Source organism: Apus apus, chromosome 22 (genome assembly GCF_020740795.1).
Source record: "Apus apus isolate bApuApu2 chromosome 22, bApuApu2.pri.cur, whole genome shotgun sequence".
Lineage (NCBI taxonomy): Eukaryota > Metazoa > Chordata > Aves > Apodiformes > Apodidae > Apus > Apus apus.
Genome location: NC_067303.1, coordinates 4421911 through 4448067, shown reverse-complemented (window position 1 = coordinate 4448067; position 26157 = coordinate 4421911). Strand labels below are relative to the sequence as shown.

The 26157-nt window shown below is 51.0% G+C and overlaps 1 protein-coding gene across 3 annotated transcripts in view; it reads left to right on the top strand.

Moving 5' to 3' along the window:
* The window catches only part of TBCEL (tubulin folding cofactor E like), a 33003-nt gene extending 7225 nt beyond the window's left edge, over positions 1–25778 (top strand). The window contains exons 1-8 of one of the 3 annotated variants that reach the window (XM_051638660.1): positions 3290–3324; positions 6879–7028; positions 8956–9095; positions 11757–11938; positions 12994–13250; positions 15592–15718; positions 16588–16704; positions 21404–25778. In XM_051638660.1, the coding sequence (XP_051494620.1) occupies positions 6896–7028; positions 8956–9095; positions 11757–11938; positions 12994–13250; positions 15592–15718; positions 16588–16704; positions 21404–21722 (1275 nt within the window). In that variant the 5' untranslated portion in view covers positions 3290–3324; positions 6879–6895 and the 3' untranslated portion in view covers positions 21723–25778. Of the gene's footprint in view, positions 1–3289; positions 3325–6878; positions 7029–8955; positions 9096–11756; positions 11939–12993; positions 13251–15591; positions 15719–16587; positions 16705–21403 lie in introns of those variants that run through there. The other 2 variants (XM_051638661.1, XM_051638659.1) reach the window with 2 other exon arrangements.
* Positions 25779–26157: the final 379 nt, after the last annotated feature.

Genomic DNA, 26157 nt, shown 5'->3' with positions numbered 1-26157 from the left:
GTCCAGTCTCCCTTGAAATGGTCTTTAATTTAGGGCAGGGGACACACACGGTCACTTTCTCACACTTGCAGCCCTGACCCAGCAGAGGTTAACATGGACATCTGGGATATCCACTTGATCTGTAACTATAGAAAGCAGCATCTGAAACGTAGTTCCAATCGAAATGCAGCCTCCTGGTGCCAGTTACCAGCTCAAGTGTGCTCTGTCTGCCTTCTAGCAACCAAATAGCAGCCGTAAACTGTGCAGAAATCCAGGAGGATTGTTAGGAGTGTAGCCTCTGAATGCAGTGGAGTTCTTTATCTCCCTGAAACAGATACCAGAAGTAGGGGGGAAGGAAAACCAAACAAAGACAAAGCTCCCTCTGGAATGCATTAAAAGAACCAAATAAGCCATTCAGAGCATGCAGGTTGGGTGGTGGTTTTGTGTTTTTTTTTTAAATAGAGCATTAGCAAGGCAATGTTCATCTGTGCTGGCCTGCACAGGAGCCAAACAAACCCGATGTTGTGTCAACAGGGTAAGAAGAAAGAGGAGCAAAGTGGTTTTCCTCCCTGTTTTAACAGAGGAGGGGGAAATCAGGCCCACCAAAGCCATGCAAACCTTGCAGCTCTGACAGCTGGGGCTGCCTGTGCTCTGCTGGAAGGAGTCCGGGGAGGAGAGAGGGGGACACAGCAGCGTTAGCAGGAGGTAGTTCATGTGATTTGGGCCAAGCCACCTTGCAAACCTTGAACCACTTCCCACAGAATTTGCCTCAGGATGCCCAGCAGTCATGGGAATCTTTCATCACCCTGCATCAGGCAAGGCTGGGAGGTCAGTCAGCCTTTCTCCACCAGTCTCTTGGACATACATACCCACTGCTTTATTAAAAAAGCTACTGTGTGTGAGCCAAGCCCCAGCACCAAGGAGAAGCTGGAATTGAGAGAGTTGCCAAATATTCGGGGCAACAATGGGCTGGGGACACTTCTGATTAAACCCCATGCAGCTTTTCATCTTGCTGGTGAGGTTTAGGGAAGGTGCTGAGGGCTCTAACTCTGCAGGTGGTCTGCACCAGGCTCCCTTTGCCTCTCAGCTTGGGTTATTTTCTGCTGAGAGATCATGAGTTGAAGTGGTTTAGCTCCAGGAGGTCCTAGAAGAACTGTCTCCTTGGCCTAGCTTGAGTTTTCCTTTCAGTTCTGGTGCCCCCTCTGCAAGGAGGACATTGAGGGGCTGGAGCGTGTCCAGGGAAGAGCCACCCAGGATGGTGAAGGGTTTAGAGAACAAGTGCTATGAGGAGAGGCTGAGGGAGCTGGGATTGTTTAGCTTGGAGAAGAGGAGGCTGAGGGGAGAGCTCATTGCTCTCTGTAGGTCCTGGGAGGTGGATGTTGGCCTCTTCTCTCTAGTGAATAACAAGAGGACCAGAGGAAATCATAGAATCACAGGGGCTGGAAGGGACCTCTGGAGATCATCGAGTCCAGCCCCCCTGCTGCAGCAGAACACCCAGGGCAGGTCACACAGGAACGTGTCCAGATGGGTCTGGAAAGTCTCCAGAGAAGGAGACTCCACAGCCTCCCTGGGCAGCCTGTCCCAGGGCTCTGTCACCCTCACAGTGAAGAAGTTTCTCCTCATGTCGAGGTGGAACTTCCTGTGCTGTCACTTGGTGCCGTTTCCCCTCGTCCTGTCACTGGACACAGACCGGCCCGTCCTTGACACCCACCCTGCAGATACTGATAGAAGGAAGGTTCAGGTTAGACATTAATAACAGTTTCTTGACTGGAAGGTGATCAGGCCCTGGGACAGGCTGCCCAGGGAGGTGGTGGAGTCACCAGCCCTGGGGGCATCCAAGAAATGTGCAGATGTGGCCCTTCAGGACCTGCTCCGGTGGGCGGGGGCGGCTTCTGGGTGGGCAGTTGGACTCAGTGACCTCAGAGGTCTTTCCCACCTCTGATGATTCCGCGATTCTCTTAGAGGTTCTTTTCCCAACCACGACAATGCTGTGGTCCTGTGGCTCTGTCTCCCACCCGAGTCTGCTGACTTGGACACCTGTGGGTTGCAAACCCGTCCCGTCAGCCCAAAGCGAGGCAGGAAACGCATGGCAGAGCAGGAGTTCAACCAGTCTCACCCCAGGGGCTGATGCTGTTTGTTTTCCTCTCCTCCACCCTTGGTAGCACCCACAAAGCTGCAGGACCCAGGTGTCCTGGTGATGTTACAGCATGAAGATGTGCTGTGGCTGCTCGGCCGTGACTAATGCAGCTCCCCTCTACTCTTCCCTGGCTCCAGCAGGAACCAGAGCCCACATTCCAGGCAGCTTCTGATTCTTATCGTGTCATCCTGGAGAAGATGGAGGTGGGAAGCAGGCAGGCTCCTTGCTAGGCAGATTCATCCACCACGGCCTTATTCCTTGCCTGATTTATCGTCCTTCCTCCTGAGGTGGTGACCAGAGACTGCAGAAAAGATGGTGTCACCAAGGAGTGAGTGACCAGGAGGGAAAGGGGCTGGGCAAGAAGGGCTGGGCAGGGCCAGCACGGGGCACAGGTGGATGCAGGGTGTGTGGCACTGGCAGGAGATGTCATTACTGAGGGGAGAGATGAGGAGCTGGAGGGTGAGGGTGGTGAGAGCCTGGCCCAGGTTGCCCAGGGAAGCTGTGGCTGCCCCATCCCTGGCAGTGTTGAAGGGCAGGTTGGATGGGGCTTGGAGCAGCCTGGGCTGGTGGGAGGTGTCCCTGCCCATGCAGGGGGTTGGGACTGGATGGTTTTCAGGTCCCTTCCAGCCCGTGCCATGCAGAGCACCCACCACGCACGGCTCTGCTGGGGGCAGCGGCTGCCGAGGGGGGCGGTGCTGGGGGTGCTGGGCCGGCCGGGGAGCGACCCCCGCCCCTGAGGGGGACCTCGGTACCCCCACCTGTCCCTGTCCTTGCCTGGCACCGGGGGACACCGGGGGCCACTGGGGGACGTCAGGGAATATCGGGGGATATCGGGGGACACCAGGGGATATCGAGGGACATCAGGGGATATCGAGGGACATCAGGGGCCACCAGGGGATATCGGGGGACACTGGGGGACATCAGGGGCCACCAGGGGACACCATCAGGGGCCACCAGGGGACACCGGGGGATATTGAGGGCCACCGGGGGACATCGAGGGCCACCAGGGGCCACCAGGACACGCAGCCCCGCGGCCCAGGCCGCGTCTCCATGGCAACCGGGACGCCGCCGCCCCCCCCCCCCACACACACACACGCAGCCACGTGACGGCCACCGCTCACGTGATCCGGGGCTCTCCCCCTTCCTCCTCCTCCTCCTCCTCCCCAAACCGCTTCCGGGTCCATGCGGGACGCGGCCGCCGGGCCTGGGTGAGCGGGGCTGGGGGTGCGGGGCTGGGGGGGGCCCGGGGGGGTTTGTTTTCCTCCCCGCAGCCTCAGGGGCGTCACGCCCGAGGCCCGGGGGGGGTGTGGGAGGCGACATGCCCGGCGTCCCTGCGCTCCCGCTGCCCTCCCCGCAGCCCCTGGCCTTGGTGCTGGCTGAGTCCTGGAGTTCGGGGCTGGAGGGGGTGAGGAAATGGTTCTCCTGGCTTGGATCGCGTCCCTGGCAGCGTGTCCGGGCGTGGGGGGCTTGCTCTGGAGGCTCAGAGGGCCCGTCTCTCCACTCTGGTGGTGGTTGTTTGTCTGCCTCTCGAGAGCACTTCAACATTTTATGTCCCTGAATCCAGCACCTGAAGGGGCTCCAGGAAAGCTGGGGAGGGGCTTGGGACAAGGGCAGGGAGGGAGAGGACAAGGGGGAAGGGATGAAAACTGGAAGAGGGAGATTGAGGTGAGACATGAGGAGGGAATTCTGGAGTGTGAGGGTGGTGAGAGCCTGGCCCAGGTTGCCCGGGGAAGCTGTGGCTGCCCCATCCCTGGCAGTGTTGAAGGGCAGGTTGGATGGGGCTTGGAGCAGCCTGGGCTGGTGGGAGGTGTCCCTGCCCATGCAGGGGATTGGATCTAGATGATCTTGAAGGTCCCTTCCAGCCCAAACCATTCCATGTGAATTGCTCCTTGTGCTGTCAGCAGGAAAACACTCAGGAATGTGCCCCTTGCAGCTCATCCTGCCCCTGGACAGACAACATGCACTTGGAGTGTGTCATGTTTTCTTTCTGTGCTCTGTTAGCCCTTGCTCTCCAGCAGTTGCAATGATTCAGAGAAGCCACAGCAGAACAACAGGTGCTGTGAAACCTGAGCGGGGAGGTGGGAAAGGGGACTGTCCCACCCCAGACACCTCTGGCAAAGGCAGTGGCCTGAAAAAGTGAAGCTTGGGAAGGAAAATGCTCTTGGTTCAAAGCTGATCCATGTGAACATCACAAGGGTTTGGTCTCACTTCTGGATTGCTCTGACACTTCAGCTGAAAACACTTTTTTTTTTTGCCTCAAAGTGTGTGTTAAGGTGTGAAACTTCCAGCTGATATTTGCTGAGCAGATAAAGGGAAATGGAGTGGATAGAAAAGCAATGGGAGGGCAGAAAGCTTTACACCGGGGGGGAATTCCAGAATTTCCAGACCAGAAGTCCTCAGTGTGCATTGTAAAGTCATTCTTACAGTGCTGAGCTCCAGAATTCCTCTGGAATGAGGCATTTCAGCCTGAAGCCTTGACAGTCAGCATGGGTTGTTGCTGGAGCATGGGGAATGTTTTAGGATAAATGGAAATGCCCTTTTCCTGACACGGGTTTCAGTCTGAGGATTTGTTGTTTTGACTCTAGAGGGTCTAGTGACATGAAGTGAAACCTGAGCTGTGAACCAAGGTGTTGAGAACTGAATGATCTATGGGCTTTTTAAAGTCAGAGCCTTCAGTGCCTGTTTGGGACAAGTGGACTTTATATATAAATACGAAAGTTGTAACAGGCTTTAGTCAATTTCTTACTATAGCAAAGTCCTTTGGGATAGAGGTGTTCTAGGTAGGGTGTTCAAGCAGTAGAGCTTGCTGCAGGTGATTCTCAGCAAAGGGAGCTTTTGTGCAGGAAGACAGGCTGGGAGAGTTGGGGAGTTCAGCCTGGAGAAGAGAAGGGTCCAGGGAGACCTGAGAGCACCTTCCAGTGCCTGAAGGGGCTCCAGGAAAGCTGGGGAGGGGCTTGGGACAAGGGCAGGGAGGGAGAGGACAAGGGGGGATGGATGAAAACTGGAAGAGGGAGATTGAGGTGAGACATGAGGAGGGAATTCTGGAGTGTGAGGAGACCCTGGCCCAGGTTGCCCAGGGAAGCTGTGGCTGCCCCATCCCTGGCAGTGTTGAAGGGCAGGTTGGATGGGGCTTGGAGCAGCCTGGGCTGGTGGGAGGTGTCCCTGCCCATGCAGGGGGTTGGATCTGGATGATCTTTCAGTTCCCTTCCAACGCAAACCATTTTGTGATTCTATGGTTTATATCTCTCCTGGCCTGCAAAAACTCTCAAGGCAAGTTCCTGCATCACTTTCAGCACGTGTGACCCTACCATGAAGCTAGAACCATGGCTTTCCAGCAGGAGTCTTGGAGGTGCAGGTTCTGTGTGTGTGAGCTGGGCTGTGCTCAGTGCTGGGAATGTCATGACTCAGTACTTGGTGAAAACCCTGCTCCAGCCTGAGCACTGCAGGAAACCTGCAGCTGGTTCCTGCAGGTGTTTTTAGAACAGGCAGATGTGTCTCTCTCCTCTGTGTCTGCAGTGGGTTAAAAGCCCTCAGTGAAACCCAGGAACAATGTGGTTCTCTTTCTTTGTGCATGTATCAAACTCTTTCATTATCCAGAAACCCACAAACTGCCAAGTTCACAGCATGTGCAGGGAGGCAGGAGAGATGAGCTTGGTTCCACCACCACAGAATGCCAACCATGGTGGTGTCTTGGTGCCAAGTGTCCTTCCAGCTGACACTCAGTATCTTTCTAGGCAGGTCACAGGCTCCAGATGTGGTGAGTCATTGTTCCTTTGCTGTTCTGTGGCAAATGTAGATAGGAAGGGCCTGTTTATCTTCTAGATACATTGAGCAGCTGCAGAATTGATTTGGCAAAACTTGCTTTTTGGACTGGCCAAAAGTGTGTTGCAGAAGGTTGGGTGACACAGCATTTGTGTTCTAATCAGCAGCCCATGTTTTCAAGCAGGACTGGAGGACTCAAGTTCTTTGCAGATGTCTGAGGAGAAACAATGATCCTCTTTTGGAGGCCAGAGCTTGCTTTGAATGAGCTGCTGCTGCCAGTGAGGGGGAGAGCCCTGAGATAGCCTGGCTGAGCTTGTTGTCAAACTGGAGTATTTCTTTTTCCTTTTCTTCTTTTTCCCCATCCAAAAAAACTGCTCTTGACTAAGTCCTGAGTTAGAGAAAAGGGAGGTCACAGGATGAAGGCAGCTCTTGGAGCCATCTTTGCTCATCAACTGCTGTTTGCTCTTTCCACTCCTTGCTGCCCTGGAAATGTGTCTGGGAACATCTCTGAGTATCTCTTAGTCCTCTTGAGAGGCACAGAAGTAATCATGGCAGCCTGGGGCATGTTTGAAACTGTCCTGGAAGAGCAAGTGGGGCAATCAGTTTTTCTATGTGGTCTGTACTGTGTCCAATTCTGGAGCCCTCAGTACAGGAAGGACGTGGAGATCTTGGAGAGAGTCCAGGGGAGGCTACAAAGATGCTCAGAGGGCTGGAGCAGCTCTGCTCTGGAGACAGGCTGGGAGAGTTGGGGTGTTCAGCCTGGAGAAGAGAAGGCTCCAGGGAGACCTTAGAGCACCTTCCAGAGCCTGAAGGGGCTCCAGGAAAGCTGGGGAGGGACTTGGGACAAGGGCAGGGAGGGAGAGGACAAGGGGGAAGGGATGAAAACTGGAAGAGGGAGCTTGAGGTGAGACATGAGGAGGGAATTCTGGAGTGTGAGAATCACCATTCTGTGTCATTTCCCTGTTGTTTATATGCTCTGTTTTTTCTCTGCATTGTCTAGAAGTCCAAGAAGGGAGCATGGACCAGCCCAGTGGAAGGAGTTTCATGCAAGTTCTTTGTGAGAAATACAGCCCTGAGAACTTCCCGTATCGCCGTGGGCCTGGCATGGGGGTGCATGTCCCAGCAACTCCACAGGGCTCCCCCATGAAAGGTAGGCTTCTGGTCTGCATGAGCATCTGTGGGCTTCCGGGTGGGATCCCTGGGGTTCTGGGTGGGTTTGGTTTCTTGGTTGGTCTTAGTTGTGTTGGAAAAGTTGCCCTGAATTGACAAGAAAAAGGAACATCAAGAGTGTGGGCAGCAGGGCAGGGAGGTTCTCCTGACCCCTCTGTTCTGCCCTGGTGAGGCCCCACCTGGAGCTCTGTGAGCAGTTCTGGGCTCCCCAGTTCAAGGACAAGGAGCTACTGGAGAGAGCCCAGCACATTTCAAACCAAGCAATGAATCCTTGAATCTCTAGAGAGGCTTTTTTTTTTTTTTTTTGTGACAAGTGACACAAATGAACCTGTGGTTTCCTTTGGCTCTCTCCTCAGGGCATCAGATGCTCTTTGACAGTCCTTGTGCTGGTCTAGTGGAGAAGTCCCCTCTCTCCTTTGCTTCTGACCTGACTGCCTTGAGGGAGTCTCAGATGTGTGTCTCACACACTGTGCTGCTCACCAGTGTCCTTGAGCCTCCTAGGCTGCTCAGTCTGTGTTATTTCCTCCTGCTCTTTCATCTGGATCAATTTGACACCCTTTAGTCTTCCCTCACACTCTGATTTGGTTCTTGGTTTGTACAGATGAACCTGAGATGAACATTTATCCCATCAGAACTGCCCCTTGTTTGTTTAACCTCTTGCCCATCTTGATCTGGAAGTGCAGTTTAAATTCCTGTTAGGTCAATTTGTATCATCACCAGGCCTAAGAGGGACAACAGCCATGGAATTGAGCTGGGTGAAGTTAACAGTAACTGAGTTTGGCAGAGGAATAAAAACATGGGCCTGAGTTCAATTGGGGAGAAAACGTTCAGTGTGTCACTCAAAATGAACAGGCAGAAAATGGTCCTGGTGGTATGTTCAGTGAGTGGCCTCTCCCCTGTGTGCCAGCACCTCAGCTCTCTGGGTGCTGGGAAGAGGACACATGTTTGCAAGTGTTACATCACGACTGAGCCACGACTTACACCTGCATCCTGGCTAATTCCAAGACCTGTGCAGCCCTGTCCTTGAAAGGAGCCAAACCCCAATGAGGCAGGGAACTTGAAAACTCGGCTCCCTCCAGAGAGAATCCCTTTCTAGTCATGGATGAGGGAGAGAGAAAAAAGGACAGATTTCAATACTCCCCAGAGGTGGCAGAGCCTCGTTGGTCCGAGTGCAAGGCTGAAGGTTTGCTTTGCCTGGGTGTGGGTTTCTTGTGTTGAGCTGGTTTCCTGTTCCAAAGCTTTTACCTTTGTCACGTGTTGCCCTCAGCTACCCAGGCTGTGATTGGGATCCAGGTCCTTGTCTGTGAAGCAGCTGCAGGAACATTTCCCTGCATGGGAAGGAACTAGGGCAAAACTAAAGCAGAAATGTAAAAAGGCAGAGACAAGTTGTTGGTTTTTTTCCAGGATGTCAGAATGCTCAATTTTCTACATTGTTGAGAAGGAAAACTTTAAGTTTAAATACATCCTTGTTGTTCTTAACCCCAAGTGGGCTAATCTGGAGAGGCTGAGGTGCCTGACTCTGCAACTAAGGGTCCACCTAGTCCTGTATCCTATCTGCAGGAGCAGATGCCTGGGGAAGAGCACGAGTCCTGGCAAGAACTGATATGGGACATGCTACAAACCACAAAGGACTGGCCTGTCCTTGCTGTGGTGGGGACAGAAATGCCTGTGGCAGCTGAAAGGCACTGACACTGAGTGGCACTTGGTGCTTAGACACAAGAGGACTTTGTGACTGATGTTGGACATTTGTCACAAAACCCACCTTTATCCCGAGATCCTGAAACACGTGTCAGTTGTGGAATCCCTGGTAGATCTTCTGCTGGATGCTGTGTTTGTCTGTGCTTGTTGTGACCTTAACTGACCCCTCCCATGCTGACCAGAGGGCACCATTTCTCTCCCCGTTTCAGACCGCCTCAACCTCCCCAGCGTGCTGGTGCTGAACAGCTGTGGCATCACCTGTGCAGGGGATGAGAATGAAATTGCTGCCTTCTGTGCCCACGTCTCTGAGCTGGACCTTTCTGACAACAAGCTGGAAGACTGGCACGAGGTAAAGTGGTGACACGTGCATCTTTCTGTGGAACTGGGATGGCTATTGCTGCCACTGCTCAGGTTGTAAGAGGACTTTGTTCATTTAAGCAGAGATAATTCCACTTGTATGGCTTCTTTCTCACTTTTGAGGCTGGTGCTTATTTACTTGGACAGCAACTGAGTGATAAACATGCTGAATTTAATCTGTTTGGGCACTTCCCATACTTCATGACTTACCATCTTGACCTGTGGGTGACAAATACATGTATGTTTTTTTTATCATGCAAAGCACCAGAACTGGCATTTGTAACATGAAGAGGTGGATGAACAGTCCTGCTTTTAACAGAGTAGGGACTGAGGAAGTCCAGGTAATGGAAGTTGATTCCCAGCTTTGCCCCTGATTCTGTGATGCTGGGTGTTTATTCTCCAGTTGTTTTTGTTTCCCTGTGTGCAAAGCAGGTTTAATAACATTTACTTCAAAGGATATTTCTGAGGCCTCATTAACTAATGCAAAATGCGATTGTAAAATCCTCTGAAGTGCCTGGATGAAACATGTTAGATAAATACAGGGTGTTATAACAATCACAGTCATTTCAAGTGCTGTTAAACAGTTCCTCACTGGCTCGTGCTCTGCTTTTATATTCATGTTTCTTGTTGGAAATACATGGAAAAGAGCAGCTCCTATGTCTGGAAACAGGGAGTCAATGCAGAATTATCCCAATTCTGGCATGGGGGTTGCAAAGTCAGACGTGGGGTGGGTTTCCCTGTCCCTTTTATTTCCTTGCTAGCCTGGAAGGTGTTAGCTCAGGGGGTGGGAGAGACATCTTGGGCTTCTCTGTTGAGATATTAGAGCCAGGGAAGATGGTTTTGTAGGGAGGGCTTATCTTGCCTCTCTCCTCCCTGTCCTGCCTCCCGGTGGGATTGACCTCACATCTGGTGAGCAGCTGGGAGAGCTGCACAACCACTCCTCACCTGCCAGCCTTGCACCCTGCTCTGTGTTCAGGCTCTCCTGGACAGCACCATTTGCCACCTGCTGCAGAAGCCACAGAGAAGCAGGAAAGGAAGAGGTTTCTAGGTAGTTTGTCCCTTCCTCTGAGGTGGGATTAAGTTCTCATAGCCCATCCACAAGGGATAAACATCCACCCAACTCTTCAAACTGCCAGTGATGAGGATTGCAGATCCCTGGCTTGCCTGTTCCTGTGCTTACCTAATAACCTCATAGTCTAAATTAAGTCTCCTGTGCTGCAGTTGCAGCCAGTTGCTCCCTGCCCTGCTCCCAGCAGGCCTGGAGGGGTGTTCATCATTGTTCCTTACACCACAGCCTTTTGTACCCAAGCAGAGGAGCTTTCATGTCTCCTCTTCCTCTTTTAGTGTAATACTGAAAAAATCCAGTCCTTCCAACTGCTCATCTCAGGCCACTCTTTCTAAATCCTGTGTTGCTTTTGTTGCTCTGATGTCATTCCAGTCTGTCCCCTGCGTTCCTAGGACACAGTGCCCAAAACATGACATCACCCAAGAGGAGGTGTGAGGTGAGGCAGACTAATTACCTCCTTGAATTCCACCTCTGCACGGGAATTGCCCTTTGCTGGGCCCTGTTATTGACCCGTGCACGTCATGCTCTGTCCCATCCCAGCAGCCCTGTGGAGCAGAGCTCTCCAGCCAGGGGTTCTCTGACTCATCATTGTTTCCTGGATGAGTGTCTGAGTGTTAGTACTTGAACTATCCTTGAGCTGAACTTCCATCTTAGGGGTTTCAGATGGTTTTGCTTTGGCCTAAAGCCTAGTCCTGCAGTGGGATGGCAGCTTTTCCCAGCTTAATAACCCCCATGGATGCCCCATCCAACCTGCCCTTCAACACTGCCAGGGATGGGGCAGCCACAGCTTCCCTGGGCAACCTGGGCCAGGGTCTCACCACCCTCACACTCCACAATTTCCTCCTCATGTCTCACCTCAATCTCCCTCTTCCAGTTTTCATCCATTATCCCACACTCCAGAGCTGTACAATCATCCCTCTGATTTTTCTTTGTCTTTCTTGATGTTTCCTCCCTACCTCTCTGCTGCTTTGCCCTCAGGTACACAACTCTACACACAAAAAGACAAAGTAGCCCCAAGCAGAGTTGCCTGAACCTTGGGATTGATTGTAAGAAGCTGCTGTTTTCAGAGGAGTGGAATCAAACAGGAAATTCTGTGTGTACAGTCAGCTTCCAGCTGTCTTTACGCTGGGCAAACTGGCAAGCTCTGTGGCTAGTGGGGAGCAGTGGAAAGCTGGGCAAGTGCTCAGAGTGTTGGAGATGTGCCCATGGCCTCCTTGCTGCAAGAGAGGTGTGCCATGGGACCTGCCCTCAGCCTGGCACTGGGGTGGATTTTCTGACCTCTCCCAAGACACTGACCTTCTCTTGTCAAGCTGCCTGGAGAGTGCAATTAAATCAACTGTTGAGGTGAATGAGCAACTAACTGATCAATCTAGATCAGTGCATAACTGGACTACAAATTACAGGGAGTTATCCAGAAGCCTTGGGTTTTTTCCCCCATATCATTTATTTGGCTTGTGGGAATTCCAAAGGGCTCCCTTCTAGGAGCTGGGACGGCATTGCCTGAGGTCTGATTACTGCCTGATACACTTTTCTTTCTCTCTCTCTCTCTCTCTTTTTATGTTTTTTTTTTGTCCCCTCCCCACTTAGGTCAGTAAAATTGTGTCCAACGTTCCCCACTTGGAGTTTCTAAACTTGAGTTCCAACCCTCTCAGTTTGTCCGTTTTAGAGAGAAGTTGCGCCGGGTCTTTCGCTGGTGTTCGCAAACTTGTGCTCAACAACAGCAAAGCTTCCTGGGAAACAGTCCACACCATCCTGCAGGAATTACCAGAGTAAGCATGGGGAGCTGCTGGGAGCAGAAAGGGGTGCTGGCTGCACGCAGCTCAAGGCTGGATGCCATCACCTGGGGAGGGAGGAGAGGGGTGTGAGGACACAACCACAGCTGGGAGAGGAGAAGGGATGTTCTTTTTGCCTCTGAGAGCTTGGCCAGGTGAATCCTTCACACTGGCTCCAAAGCTCAGCTTGCATGAGGGTTCAAAACCTGAGGCTCCTCATCCAAATCTAAATACCAGAGGTGGATGATGGGCTGCAAAGCCAGAGGCTCCTCGTCCAAATCTAAATACCAAAGGTGGATAATGATGGATAATCAGCCCGAGGATGTCAGGAGGTGACACCTGAGTCACTGCAGAATGAATGGTGCACTGCATACCTGTGCTAATAGCTTTTGAATGGGATGGAATTCTGAGGGTCTGGCCTCTTGTCAAGTAATATTTCATCCTGCTTTTCTGTGCAGTAGTGTTGATTTCTGTGGCTTGGCCACAGTCCACCTTGGCAGTGGCATTCTGCTTTCCCGCATGTCCTCGGTGGCTTCATTTTGATTTGCTTGGTAAGCAGAGATGGGGACAGCAGAATATCCTGTGTGGCCAAATCGAGCTTCCCTGGGACTGGGGGAGCTGTGGGACCTCTTCTTTCTTTACTGGGAGTGTTTGGCAGAACCAGTGAAGCAGGTCAAAAAAGGGTCATCCTTTTGAAATGAAGTGGTGAGCATGGAGAGCAGGTGCCAGTCACCATTGGAGGTGGGTTGGTGGCTCCTTGGCCCAAATGTGGAACACCACGCCAAGCAATCTGCTACCCAGCTAATGCAGGGAGGCTGGGGCCACACTTTGAGGTGTTTGTCATGTGTGGATGAAGTTTATGGATCGGGAGCATAATGGAGATGCTCCATTTGGAGTGCTCCAAGGTCTTCTCTGTGCCAAGCTTTCAAATCACACAAAAGCTGTTACAGAAGATCGTGTTAAAATCTCATCTGCATGTCCCTGTACCTGAGATGGCAGCTGTTTCTGAGGTATGGTGAGATGTTGAGGTGGTCTTTTCTCTCCCTGTGCAGCTTGGAGGAGCTCTTCCTGTGCCTTAACGACTATGAAACAGTGTCTTGTTCTCCAGTTTGCTGCCAGTCTCTCAAATTACTCCACATAACTGACAATAATCTTCAAGACTGGACTGAAATTCGAAAATTGGGAATTATGTTTCCATCACTGGACACCCTTATTCTGGCCAACAACAACCTCACGACCATCGAAGAGACAGAAGATTCCCTGGCAAGGCTGTTCCCCAACCTGCGATCCATCAATTTGCACAAGTCAGGTGAGGGCCTGGGGGGCAGTTTTGCTTCTTGTCCTCACCATGAGGGGCAGCGTAAGTGAAAAACACACTTGCTTGGTGCCCTTTGGGCTTGGTACCCCTCTGGGGTTGCTGCTTCTTAGGGTGGTGGTAGCAGTGAGCAGCCTGCAGTCAGCATTGCTTCCTGTCGAGTATGGGAGATGCAGAAGTGCTGAGCAAGAGCCCGAACCTTTGGGATGGTTCTGTTGCTGTAGCAGAGGTGGAAAAGCCCAGATTGTTCCAGCCTATCCTGACATCTTGGCAGAATCACAAAGCTGTTGGGAAATGCAGTCCTGACAGACCCTAAAGTCCAGTTTCCCAGCAGTGCTTCTGCAGGGCCAGGCAAGCAGGTGTACTGAGGTGCATTGACCTGGAGAATGGAGCTTTAGGGGAGGAGAACAGGCAAGAAATCAACTTGTAGGCTCTACCTGCTGCTTTTGCTAGTCAGTCCTTACCTAAAAGATGTATCAGAGTAGTATGGAGTGGCAGTTACTCAAAGTGAGCTGGAAAAGGTTTTCTCCATTAGCAGTTTCCCTCTGTTTCCTCTCTCTGCCTCAGATGCTTCTGGCTGGAGGAGAGAGAAATCTCTGACAGTAGTGGGGATGAAACAATCCCTCTTGCCTTTTATTCCCTGTTTCATCTTGGGTAAAATGAGCTGCTGTGTAGGTATGTGGTGTGTAAGGCTGAGCACTCCCCAGCAAAAGCTGTCATCTCTGCTCAGTTATTAGAAGCTCACCACAAGTTGTGCTTGAGGCTGTTATTACACTTCAGCCCCAGAGAATTTCCAGCCAACACTTCAGAAGGGAAAAAAGCACTTGGCACATCAGGAAGGGCACCCTGTGCTCAGAGAGAGGGAGCTCCTCAGGGCTGGGGTGTGTTTGGGAGGTGACATGGACACCACAGGTTTCTCTGCAGGAGATGATCCATCATCATCTTCTGATCTTTACAGCTCTACGTGCTGTGCAAGTAGTAGTTAAGTGTTAGCCAAGGCAGAAGGTACTTTATGGACATGCTCTGCAGTGTAAGTGTCAAGGAATCCATATAATAAAAGCTTAAAGCTAACTAGAGGAAGGGAGAAGCTTGTTAAGCTGGATTTGGAAGCAGTGTCTCACTGAGTAGCAGCTCCTCAATAAGTGCTCCTGTGATAAGTCCTTCTACAATGTTGGTGCCAGGTATTTAAGAGCTCTGGATGCTGGTTTGTACATTGATGTTTTGGGAGCTGAAAGCCAAACAGAAATCCCAAGGACCATGTTCAACTTCTTTAGGTTTGTTATTTTTTTCAGGGAAAGCTGCTGCATACCAAAACCCTCTCACTGTAAGGACTCCAAACTCTTTTTGCAGTCAACTTCTACTCAATTTATTTGTAAATGTGGCCGGTAGTGATACCCAGAGGGTGGCTTTAGGCATAGAGGACCTTGGCAGAGATGTTAAAAGCTCTCTGGGGAAAGGCAACTCTCTCTGCCTGCCACACACATGGTGCTGTGGGACTTAGGGGACTTTTGTTTCTGCTCTGCAAGGAGCCCCTCTTTCTGTCTTGTGGCTGTGGACTTGTCTCCAGAGCAGAGCTGCTCCAGCCTCTCAGTATCCAATACTGTTCAGAGAAACCAGTTTTCTGACTCATGTTGCTAGTACAAGCTTCTGGAACTGTCCTGGGAAAAGCATCATGGTAAACATTTCTGGAATCATAGTCAAAGGAAGTGCAGATGGGTCATATTGATCCCTCCACATAACCAGGCCTGTACTATTGCTTGGTCCTCAACTGTTGTGTTTTACCCTCTCTACCTGCCTTGTTATCCCAAGTGTCAGGTCTTGAGGGGGCTGAGATGGAGTTAAAGACTTTTTCATTAAATGGCTGGGTGGCTTCTGGGACTGTTTTACTGTTGGGTCGTGAGCAGAAATGGGACCCAGGGTGGTCATGTGTGCAAGGTAGAGCTGTTTGATGGCAATTCAGTGAAGCCTAGAACGACAGAAGTCCTGATGACTTGGAATAGTGCTTCAGGCAACATCCCTTTATAGATGCAGCCATCATAACTGGTGCTAGTCAGTCCTCAGCAGTGAGGCCAAAGACTGAATGGTCCGTAAAAACCTCAGCTCCCTGGTCAGCCATGGAGATCATCCTTGTACACTTGCAAAGCAGCAGGAGAGAATTTAAACCACTCTGTCTTGTAAGCAAAAGAGGGAGATTTTCTGTAGGACATGGTGAGCAAAAAGCCAGTTTCTCAAAGAAACAGCAGCTGATGCTCACCTGTCTTTGGCTGCACCTACTTATCTTGAATATATGATGTGTTATCTCTGTTTGTTTAAACAAGTCTTCTCTTTTGAGCAGGTCTGCATTGCTGGGAAGACATTGACAAGTTGAATTCTTTTCCCAAGCTTGAGGAAGTGAAATTGCTAGGAATCCCTTTGCTGCAGTCCTACACCACGGAGGAACGCAGGAAGCTGCTAATAGCCAGGTCTGCTGCTGGTTGATTCTGCTCAGAAGAAGCATCACATGGCTGGGAATGGCTGGGAATGGGGAATTGGAAGAAGAGGCTGTTGGGAAATGAGGTGTTTTTTTTTTTTTAATGAATTCACTGCTCAGAAAGATTTGTGGGTTTTTTGGTTGCTTGGGAAATGGCAAATAGTGGAAACATTCAGTCCAACTTCTTTATATCTTGGCTGATGTTTTGAGTCTCGTACGTGCCTGTGCACATGGAGCAGGTCTGTGGGGAAATGAGAAATCACAGAATGGTTTGGGTCGGAAGGGACCTTCAAGATCATTAGTTCCAACCCCCTGCATGGGCAGGGACACTTCCCACCAGCCCAGGTTGCTCCAAGCCCCATCCAACCTGCCCTTCAACACTGCCAGGGATGGGGCAGCCACAGCTTCCCTGGGCAACCTGGGCCAGGCTCTCACCACCCTCACACTCCACAATTCCCTCCTCATGTCTCACCTCAATCTCCCTCTTCCAGTTTTCATCCCTTCCCCCTTGTCCTCTCCCTCCCTGCCCTTGTCCCAAGCCCCTCCCCAGCTTTCCTGGAGCCCCTTCAGGCCCTGGAAGGTGCTCTAAGGTCTCCCTGGAGCCTTCTCTTCTCCAGGCTGAATAGTCCCAAAATTGCTTTTGAAGAAACCACACAGGACTCTTCCTCTCTCTCCAGGGGACTGAGGCCTGAGGAGCCTGGCAGGATTCTCCTGGTGTGAACATTGTGGCACGAAGCTGGTTTTTTTTTGGAATGGGGTGATCTTAGAGGTCTTTTCCAACCATGACAATTCAGTGCTTTTGATGGAGACTGTCTTGTTGGTCACCTTGTCTGGGTTTCTCTCCTTGCTGGCTGCCTGCAGGTTGCCCTCCATCATCAAGCTCAACGGGAGCATCGTTGCTGATGGGGAACGAGAGGACTCGGAGCGGTTCTTCATCCGGTATTACATGGAATTCCCAGAGGAGGAAGTCCCATTCAGGTAAAGATTCTTTGTTGGGAAGTGGAGAGCCAGGGGCAGAAGGGCAGCGAGGTGGAAGGAAAGGTGACTAAACAGATGATATTACATGGGAAATCTGGGCTCGTTGTTCCATGAACAAAAACATCCTGCTCTCCTCCTGTCTGGCCTCCGTCAATCTGTTTCTGTTTGTGTCGTTGTATCAGAGTGTGGTCTGATGACTTGTAGAATCACTTCTGAGTCAGATTTGGTCTTGAAAGTGTCCGTGTCAAGTGCCATTAAACAACATGACTGCTCAGTTCATGGTTTTCATTGCTTCCTGGCCTTCCTGATGCCTAACTTCATAATCCACCTGAGTTTGGGAGTCTCCAGAAGCCAGTACAGATCATGCTCTGTGGTGCCAGGCCAGGGCATCTAATTCTCTTCACCATCTGCTGTATGAAGTGTGGCTGGTGATGGGAAGCTGTCTCCTCGCTTTCAGTCCTGCAAATCACAAGTCTGATGGGTTTTCTTTGCCAAAAAACTGTGCCCAATGATCCGTTAGTCTTGGTAAACTAATGAACTTTGACAGGTGCTTTTCAGTCCATATCTTCCCTGTGCCAGCATCTACTTAGAGCTTCTTAATGGGCTGAGGAAGGACCACAGAGCATCCAGCTACTGCATGGATGTGCCTTTTGCCCGAGAACCCCCTTGTGCTTTTCAAACAAAGCTTCATAGCCTTTTCTTTTCAGAAAGAGTGTGTGTTTGTGTGTCTGGGGGGGACAGGCAGAAGTAGGGACAAACTGAGGAAGAAGAGGTCAGAAGTCTGGCCTGGTGCAGGTGACAAAGGTGCAAAGGGAATCTGGTCATGTCAGTGTTTATATTGGCTGGTCAGTGTTTTCCCCAGCTGAAAATGTCTCTTGTTTTCTGAAAGCACTGTGTGTTTGTGACCTGCCAGTGCAGTTAGGCATGGGAAGGCTGGAATGGGGAACGAGGACATGGTGTTTTGTACGAATACTAATAGGTCCAGTGACCGTGGTGTTTGTCAAAGGTGTGCTGGGGTCAGTTCAGAGGAAAAGGTTTCTAATGTAGGCAGGGAGACAAGACAGCTGGTGATCCCTCTTGTGCCTTTTTCTGAGGACAAGTCCTGGCTTGTAATTTGAGAAGCCCTTGAAGCAGAAAAATTGGAAGAAATATGGGATGGCAGTAGAGGCGGAGAATGCAGAAGAGAGGAAGGGGAGATGAGGACTGTGAGCTCATGCTGCTGCTCCCAAAATGGGTTATTTTCTGTCACGTTTTATTTTTAAGAAAGCTGTTTCGTGTCTCCGGTTGTGGCTCTAGAAGGGGAGAACAGCAGAGCCCCACAGCTGCAGCAGAATGCTGCCCCTTGGCAACAGGACAGGAAGGGTTTGTGTGTGAGAGGGAAGGTAAATACATAGGTGTCAGGCTCTGAATCTTTTCCTGCTGGACTTTAGTTTCTAGGTATTGTGGTGACAGGTGCCTTGCATCTCCAGGACCCATAGATTGTTGAGATGGACACAGTGGGGTGTAGATTTAGACACGTGTGATGTTGTTGGTAGGACACGGACTTTGGGAACAGGCTGCTTGCACCTGTGTAGCTACAAAGAACCACACACAGCTGGGGCCAGGTTCCAGGTGGGAGCTCATGTCAGAAATAACTGATCCCTCACCCATCCAAAAAAGCTGGGCTGATCTTGACCAGTGTGCTAGCTTTGTGCTGTTTTGGTGAGGTACAAAGAGTTTCCTCCCCCTCTGATTTCTTCCCCTTTAAACACTGTTACTGCTCTTTCCATGGTCAATGGGCCTTTTGTCTGAATCTCTTCATCTGTGCAGCGTTTCCAAGAGACTTGTGCAGCTCCTAAAGAGGGTTGTTCTGTTCTGGAGGAGTTGTGTGCCACTACAGACTGTTTTCTAAGGAGGCTGCAGATGGCTGAGAGTGTCCCCAGTGCCGAGGGCTGGGTTTCAGTTCCTGGACCCAAACGCAGCAGCCCTTGTAGGAAGAAAAACCTGGTGTTCTTTGCAGAGGGATTTTGTGTGTGCTTGTTGCTAAAGCTTCCTTTCCTTTGCTCCCAAGTCTGGCGTGGTCTCTCAGAAGGTGGTTTGTCATTAGAATCTCCTCAGGGCACACATTGTTGCTGGGGGTATGGCCCCTGCATTGCAGGGCTGTCTCAGAGCAGAAGACTTTCTTGGGTGTGGAGAACTTCAGAGTGTCAGCAACCCCCCTGGAGACCACCGAGGGGTGGTGTGTGATGAAGCTCTGTCACAGCAACCCCCCTGCTTGCATTGCCTGTCCTCACGGGCTGCAACTCAGAGGGATCAGCCAACAAGGGAAATGGAAAGAATAATTTCTCTCTCTGGATGTCATGGGTGAGAAGGGAGCACCGAGAGTACAGTCCAATATTGACTGTCTCCTTGAGTGACGTCCCTGTGTCTGTGGGTTTTCAGTGAGTGCTGGGCTTGTCTGGTCCACTGTTTATCTGCAGAGTTATCAGAGGCACTTTCAGCCAGGCTCATTTCTTCAGCATCCTCTGCTCTGGTAGCCAGCGTCTGCCAGGCTGCAAGGGGTGATTATAAAAGTCTCCAGGGTGCCTATTATCGGGGTACAAAAGAGCCACATGAGCAGTGTGCCTTCATCCTTATTGATCTGAGGGAAGCCAGTCGTTCAGGCTGTGTTGCAGGCTGCAGCTGGCACAGCAGGAGCAGGCTGCAGAGCTTGTTCTGCCTTTCCTTGACATCAGAAAATTTCAGACAACATTGCCAGACCCTCTGCATATTTATAGCACTCATTTGGATAATCCTAGCCCAGTCACGGGGCTTCTCTCTCTCAGCTTGCTTGAAATTTGTCCCCCTCTTTACGCTCTTCCCACCATCAGATGAGAAAGTGTTGCTGGTTTGCAGCAGCAACTGTGCTGCAAAGAAGCCTCCCCTGTGGGTGATGTCTTGCCTAGTGCTCCCTCGTGCTGCAGGCAGTAGCCCCGTGGGTAAAATACAGGGAGCATGTTGTCTCCTCTCAGCTCTAATGGCTTTTCCAAATAAATAGGCCTGATCCTATCACCCAGGTGACTGTGAGAGCAGGGCACCAGCCTGCCTTTGGACACTCTGCCCTGCTGAAGGCTCGTTTTGTCCGTGGGACTGGGGAAATCCTAGTGCTTGGTGGCCCTTACCTCATTTCCCGGCAGACAGAGGGTCTGCTGTTCTCCAGGAACATTCCTGCCTTCAGCAGGACTCCCTGGGGTCACCCGGCCTGCCAGGTCCCATCAGCTCTCGACAGGGCCATGACACAGAACTGATCCCATTCAGTCCAGGCTCAGATGGGGAACAAAAAAGCTCTCTGTCCAGTGCATAGAGGAGGGCCTCTGAAATGTTACCTCTTCCCGGCAGCTCTCAGGCTTTGTCATTTTCAATCACTTCGGGTCCTGTGTTGCCCTTTTTCCCAGCCAGGCAGGGGAGATGCAGCCTTTCCCAGCTGGAGCGGTACCTGCTGAAGGTGGCAGGAGGGGGAGACAGACTTTCCATTGCAGGGGATGGCTCCCTGGGATGGAGAAGGGCAGCTGGAGAACATGGCTCTGAGGAGAAAGTGCCGCTGGAGTGTGTAAAATTCCCATGTCACTTTAGAGTAGGTGTGAAGGATTAGCTGGCAAGGAGTGCTCTGTTTGTTGTCAGCTTCCAGACCATGTGGCAGCTCACCTTGATTCAGTGATACAGGTGCTCCTGTGCTCAGTGGAGTGTGACATTTGGGACCTAGCTGGCCTCTTGGAAAACAGCAGGCATGTCTGAAAATCAGGCCGTGAAGCCACAGCTGCTGGGTGTCCAGACTGAGGGCTGTGTCCTCTGTGTGAGCACTGGCTTGGCTCTAGAACTCCAGTGCAGTGTTTTCCCTGGAGCTGGAGATGTACCCTTGAGAGACTTCTGTCCTCTCTCTCTTCCAAATCCCACTGCAGCCAGATCTGGGGTTTTTGGAATTGTAGGAGGCCAGCAGAGAACTTCACTGCTCAGTTGTGAATTTATTTTTTAATTGGGGTGAACGTTGTCTCATGGGAGGAACATTCAGCTCCCCAAAGTCTGGGAGAACTGGTGGCGAATGGAGAGGAAAACTGGGGCCTTTCTTTAGTCCCCATTGGGTGGGAGACTGGCATGGTCAGAGGCATCCAGTGAGGGGCTTGGCAGTGTTTACTGGTGAGAACCTCATCCATCCTTCCCACCTCCAGTCAAGTGCTGGTTAAACTGCAAGGTGTGTTTGGGAAGAGCCATATGCCAGCTAGTCACTGCTGTGGAGGGTGGGGACAGCTCCCTGCTGTCTGGGCTCTGCTTTTAGCTCTTATCAGGGAGTTCTGGGCTTTGGATGAATCATGCCTTGGAATCTGTCCTTACCCTCATGTCATCCTGTAACTCTACTCTCCGTGCAGACCACGGCTGTACTTTCCAGCCTAGTAGCGTCCTCAGAGGATTGCATCTGCAGTGGGTGGTGTCAACGTTGGGAAACAGGAATCACAGAATCACAGGATGGTGAAGGTTGGAAGGGACCTTAAAAATCATCAGGTTCCAACCTCCCTGCTATGAGCAGGGACACCTTCCACTGGATGAAGTTGCTTGGAGCCCCATCCAACCTACCCTTGGACACCTCCAGGGAGGGGGCACCACAGCCTCCCTGGGAGGCCTCCCTGGACTCATGAAACACACGTGAACAACCTGACCATAACTCTGGACTTGTTGTATTTTTCAGGTATCACGAGCTGGTCACGAAGTATGGGAAGCTGGAGCCCTTGGCAGTCGTGGATCTTCGGCCACAGAGCAGCGCGAAGGTGGAGGTTCACTTCCAGGATAAGGTGGAAGAGATGTCGATCCGTCTCGATCAGACTGTGGCAGAGCTGAAGAAGCACTTAAAAACTGTGGTGCAGTTGTCCACGAGCAACATGCTGCTCTTCTACTTGGACCAGGAAGCTCCTTTTGGGCCCGAGGAGATGAAATACAGCTCGCGAGCGCTGCACTCCTACGGCATCCGGGATGGAGATAAAATTTATGTGGAGCCCAGGATGAAATAACCTCTTGTGGCCTGGGGGGATGCACACCCGTGCACACCCACCCCCCCCCACACACACACACCCACACACATGCATCAAGGAGTTTTTGGCAAAGGTTTTTCTTTCGGTCGGTTGGTCGAGGTTTGGTTGCGTTTTCTGTAGCAGGTAATTTCTTAGCCCAGAGGAAGTGCCCTGATCTGAGAACCATGCCCACCACCCACTGCAGGTGACCTTGAGGTGACCACGGACTTCAGTGCGTGTGTTTCAGTGTGTGCAATACCTTGATGGGTTCTCCAATGCTCCGGGATACTCGTGATTTGGCAGGAATGGTCAGTTGTTCAAGCTAAAGAATGCTAGGGTCCATAGGGGAGAAGACAGCTCAGTGCAGAATTGACCTGGTTTTGGGGGTTTTCTTCTAATTTTGGGGGATTTTGGCTCCACCAGAGCACCCTTTGGCCTAGCTGTCTGACCATGGCTCGAGCTCACTGGAGTGTTTTTTTTCAGCAGGGTGCTGTCTCCAGCCTTCTGTTGTGCTCGAGTTCACTGGCAGGTTCTCAGACAGTATTCAGAGCTCAGGTACTTGGTGCATCCACTTCACTCCACTGGTTTGGTTGGTGTGAGTGCACAAAATGGGGGAAAGAAAGAAAGAACCAGTTTACTTTCAGAACACGTGCTCTGTGTCCACACTGTCCTATTCTGATTTTTTTTTGGGGGGAAGAAGGGTTTTTCTTTCTGTACCCCATTTCACACAGTGTCTGCAACCTTGTCTTGGAGGCTGGGGAGACCCTTGCTGTGTGTGTTGCAGCGTGGATTTGGGAAGGTGGTGGGTGGGCAAGGTGTTGGAAGGGCTTTTAGAGTTGCAGGTCACAAAGAGGTTGAAGAGCAGATTCCCCTGCAGGCCGTGACCCATCCCTGAGATGCTGAAAAGCTCCTCCAGCACTCACTGAACCTTGGGCCAGTTGGTACCAAAAGTGGAATGGCTCAAATTGCTCTCTTGAGAGAGAAGGGGAGTAAAGTGGAAGTTCAGATTTGTTGCTGTTGCACCAGAAATGAAACCTAGCACTTTCCCAGGGGGCCCCTGGCTGGGGATCCCTGCTTAGGGTCCAAACTAGGAGAATGTGTTGGCTCAGATCAGCTTCTAGATGAGTAACAAAGCAACTAGACTCACATTTATTGTAAAGCAGGTTTTCACTGTCTATATTGGCTTCCCCCCACATGCACCTGTAGGCATCGTGTGCTGCTGCTTATATTAGCCCCTGTTTTCTACTGCAGAGCAGGTTCCCCTTCTTGTGAGATGAAAACCTCCTTCCTTTATCTCTTGTTTCACTTCCCTGTGTCCTCCCTTGTTCCTCTGTCCCCCTGACAAGTTGGAAGACCTTGCAGATTACCTAGTTATAAGCAGCTGCATAAAAGTTGTTGAAGCTGTGCAGTGAGGGCTCTAGTTACACGTGAACTTCTGACCTTAATTTTGCAATGCTCCTTTATCCCCTCGTGCACTTTCTTTCCCATGATGCTTTTGTCCACATCACCGAGCTCCTTTTATATCCTTGGAGTTGTGTGTGTCTCTTCATATTTTACCTAGATAGTGGGGTGGGTGTAGGTCGGGGAGGGGACAAAGTATTATCTCATAGTCTTCAGGTTCAGGATGTGGGAACCATTTGGAGGGGATTAGTTCTGCATCCGTAGTCATGACTATAAATGGGAGGATTTTAGACAAGTTAGTAATTTGTGCCTCATCCCTCTGCCAAAAAATCTCCATCTCCTGGCCCCGTGGAGCTGAGCAATGGGAAATGGAGCAAGACTTGCATGGAGGCTGCAGCAGGTGGCTGCAGAGCCACGGTGGAGCAAAAGAGCAGGGAGATGGTGGCAGTGTAACATAAAATGATGCTTTTCTAAGCTAGAGCTTTACTGAAGATGTATTTTCCACGTGGGCAGTGAAAGGCATTTGCTGCCCTACAGTGGAACCCTTAAGCCAACACTTCTGTATGATATATACATACCTAGGCATAGGAAAAGTTGTGTTTAATAAGATATTTTGTTATAAAGCAAAGTTTTATGAAGATATGGTTGTTTAATATTAGAAGCTTATTTCTCCCTTTGACCCCCCCCAGTTGCAGTAGGTTATCCCTCAGTGGCTGCAGTGTCAGAGATAAGGGGATGCAAAAGTATCTCTGACCTAATCCTATGGAGCAGTGATCACCTCTGTGGGTTTATTTATTGTAACTGGTAATAATGAGATGCTGTAACTCTTGACCAGCTTCCTCAGCACAATTAAATGTCTCGGTTTCAGAGAAGGAAATAAACACAGACCATTGAATGGGGTGTTAAAGAAGACCCAAGCATCTGCTATTAATTCTGTTCACCCACGGAAGGCGAGCGTGGCCGCGGAGGGGACGGTGCTCTCACCACACCAGCTCAGATCTGTCAGGAAATCATGTTTTGTTCATGGTGGACCTGGTGGGAACTGGAAGATGGAAAAAGAGGACACCTCCTGGCACGTGAGGTTGATAAGCACCATGTAGCTGCTGGGGATGGGAATTTGGTGCTAACATCCAAACCAGCTCTCCTGGTCCTTTCCGGTCAGCAAACATCACGATATGAATATCAGCACCTTGTCACTTTGGGGGAAGGTTGCTTCTCCACCGTGTTCTCAAGCCACGCACCTTCTGCGTGGGTAGCAGGGCACTGGTGGGGTGAAAACCAACAATCCTGGTTGGCTTCCCGAGGACAGAGAGTGGCATCCAAGTTCTGGAGACAGTTTGTGTGTCCAGATGATTTGACTCTGAAAAACGGGGCCAAGCGGTGCACAACTGATGTGCAAAATATCCTGGGTTGGCTCAGTTTCCTTTTGTGATGCCTTTTGGGAAAGGGTGTGCCAGGTTGCTGCTTAGCAGGGGACTGTGTCCTGGGGAGAAAGGGGGAGGGCTCTGAGTGAGAGAGGGCATTTGGGGCCAGTGGTGGGTGCCTAGAAGCCAGGAGGGTCCTGAGAGGGCAAGTGATTTGATTCAAATGGATGTGATATCACAAGGGTGTGTGTCCTGGTGTTGCTGGGTTAGCAGAAGGTCCCTGGTTCTGTCACATTCCTTTGACAAAATGAAATAGCTGTGCAAGCTTCTCCAGCTTTTGTGTCCTGTCTGAGGGCTGCTTGTGTCAAGAGCTGTGGTGCTGTTCGTGCTCCTCCTCGCATACAGGTCTGCCCCCGGGCAGTCTAGGCAGTGGCAGAGCACCTGGTTTGGAAGGCATCAGGTGACAGCTACATACCAAAGTGTCACACGGCTCCGTGTGTTGAGGTGAGATGCCGTGCAGTCGAGTTGTTGCATCCTTTCCTTTTGAACCCCCTAGTTTTGATGTTTCAGGCAGATCTCTTTACTGGCACCATTAGGAAGATGCGCGGCAGGGTGACCGTTCCCTTGGTGGGATTCCCAGCCCCTGTTTCTGGGAGCTGGACACATCCTGGTGGCAGATGACAGTGCAGCCCACAGTGGCTTGGAGCAGCTCAGAGGAGCTGTGCCAAATAGCACTCGTTGCTCCAGAGCCTCTGGTTTTGCCCTCACCTACCTGGGTCTGCAATCCCAAGAAGGCTCTGCCAGTTTTGCTTGTAAATGAGATTCTGCAGGTTCTGTTAGTGTGGGGATTTAAAAATGCAAACGAGGTGCTGAAAGCAGCCTGCAGGCTAAAATATGTATTACTGGCAGCTCTGCCTCCCTCGCAGGAATGTGGTGCTTTGGTAGGTGGTTAAGAGACACCTTCCCCAGAGCAGCATTAGAGGGGCTTTAGCCATCTCGGGCCTTTGCCTCTGTCATTTCTTTTCCGCAGTTCCCGGAAAACTTTAATTTAAACATGAAGGTCTATTCTTGCTCCCTGTTAATGATGCATCCATGTGTAATTTTAAAGTAAAAGGAAGAACTCTTAAGTCCATCTGCTTTTTTTATTCTGGTTTCTCTCAAGGGGAGTTACACTTCCCTCTCCCACATTTTGCCTTGGGTTTGCTCGCGGACTTTGCAGTGGAATTCAGGCCAAGTAGGTAATTGGTTTGGATCAGTTCAATAAACTTATGTAAGTTTTTACACGAGAAAAGAGTCCTGAGTCTTGCACTTTCTGTGTTCCCTGAAGCAAAACAATTTCCCTCCATCTCACCTGCACACTTAACACCCACCTTCAGGAGAGGGAAAGGGCCGAGGTGTTTTGTGCTGCCGGCTGTTTTGTGCCGGCTGTCTGCCCAGGGAGCTCGGGCACAGCCACCCCACTTGTGCAGGATGCTGCAGGGGGACTCACAGTGCTGGAAGTACTGGAAGACCTAGTCCTCTTCAGGACTGTGTTTCTCCTTGGCAGGGACTCATCTCCACACCCAGGTGAGGAAAAAGGCTCGAGCTCACTCTCTGTTACCTGCTCCATGTCCTCGGTGGGACCGGTCTTGGGGTTAAAATGAGTTGCATCCTCAAGGAAAGGCTTGTGG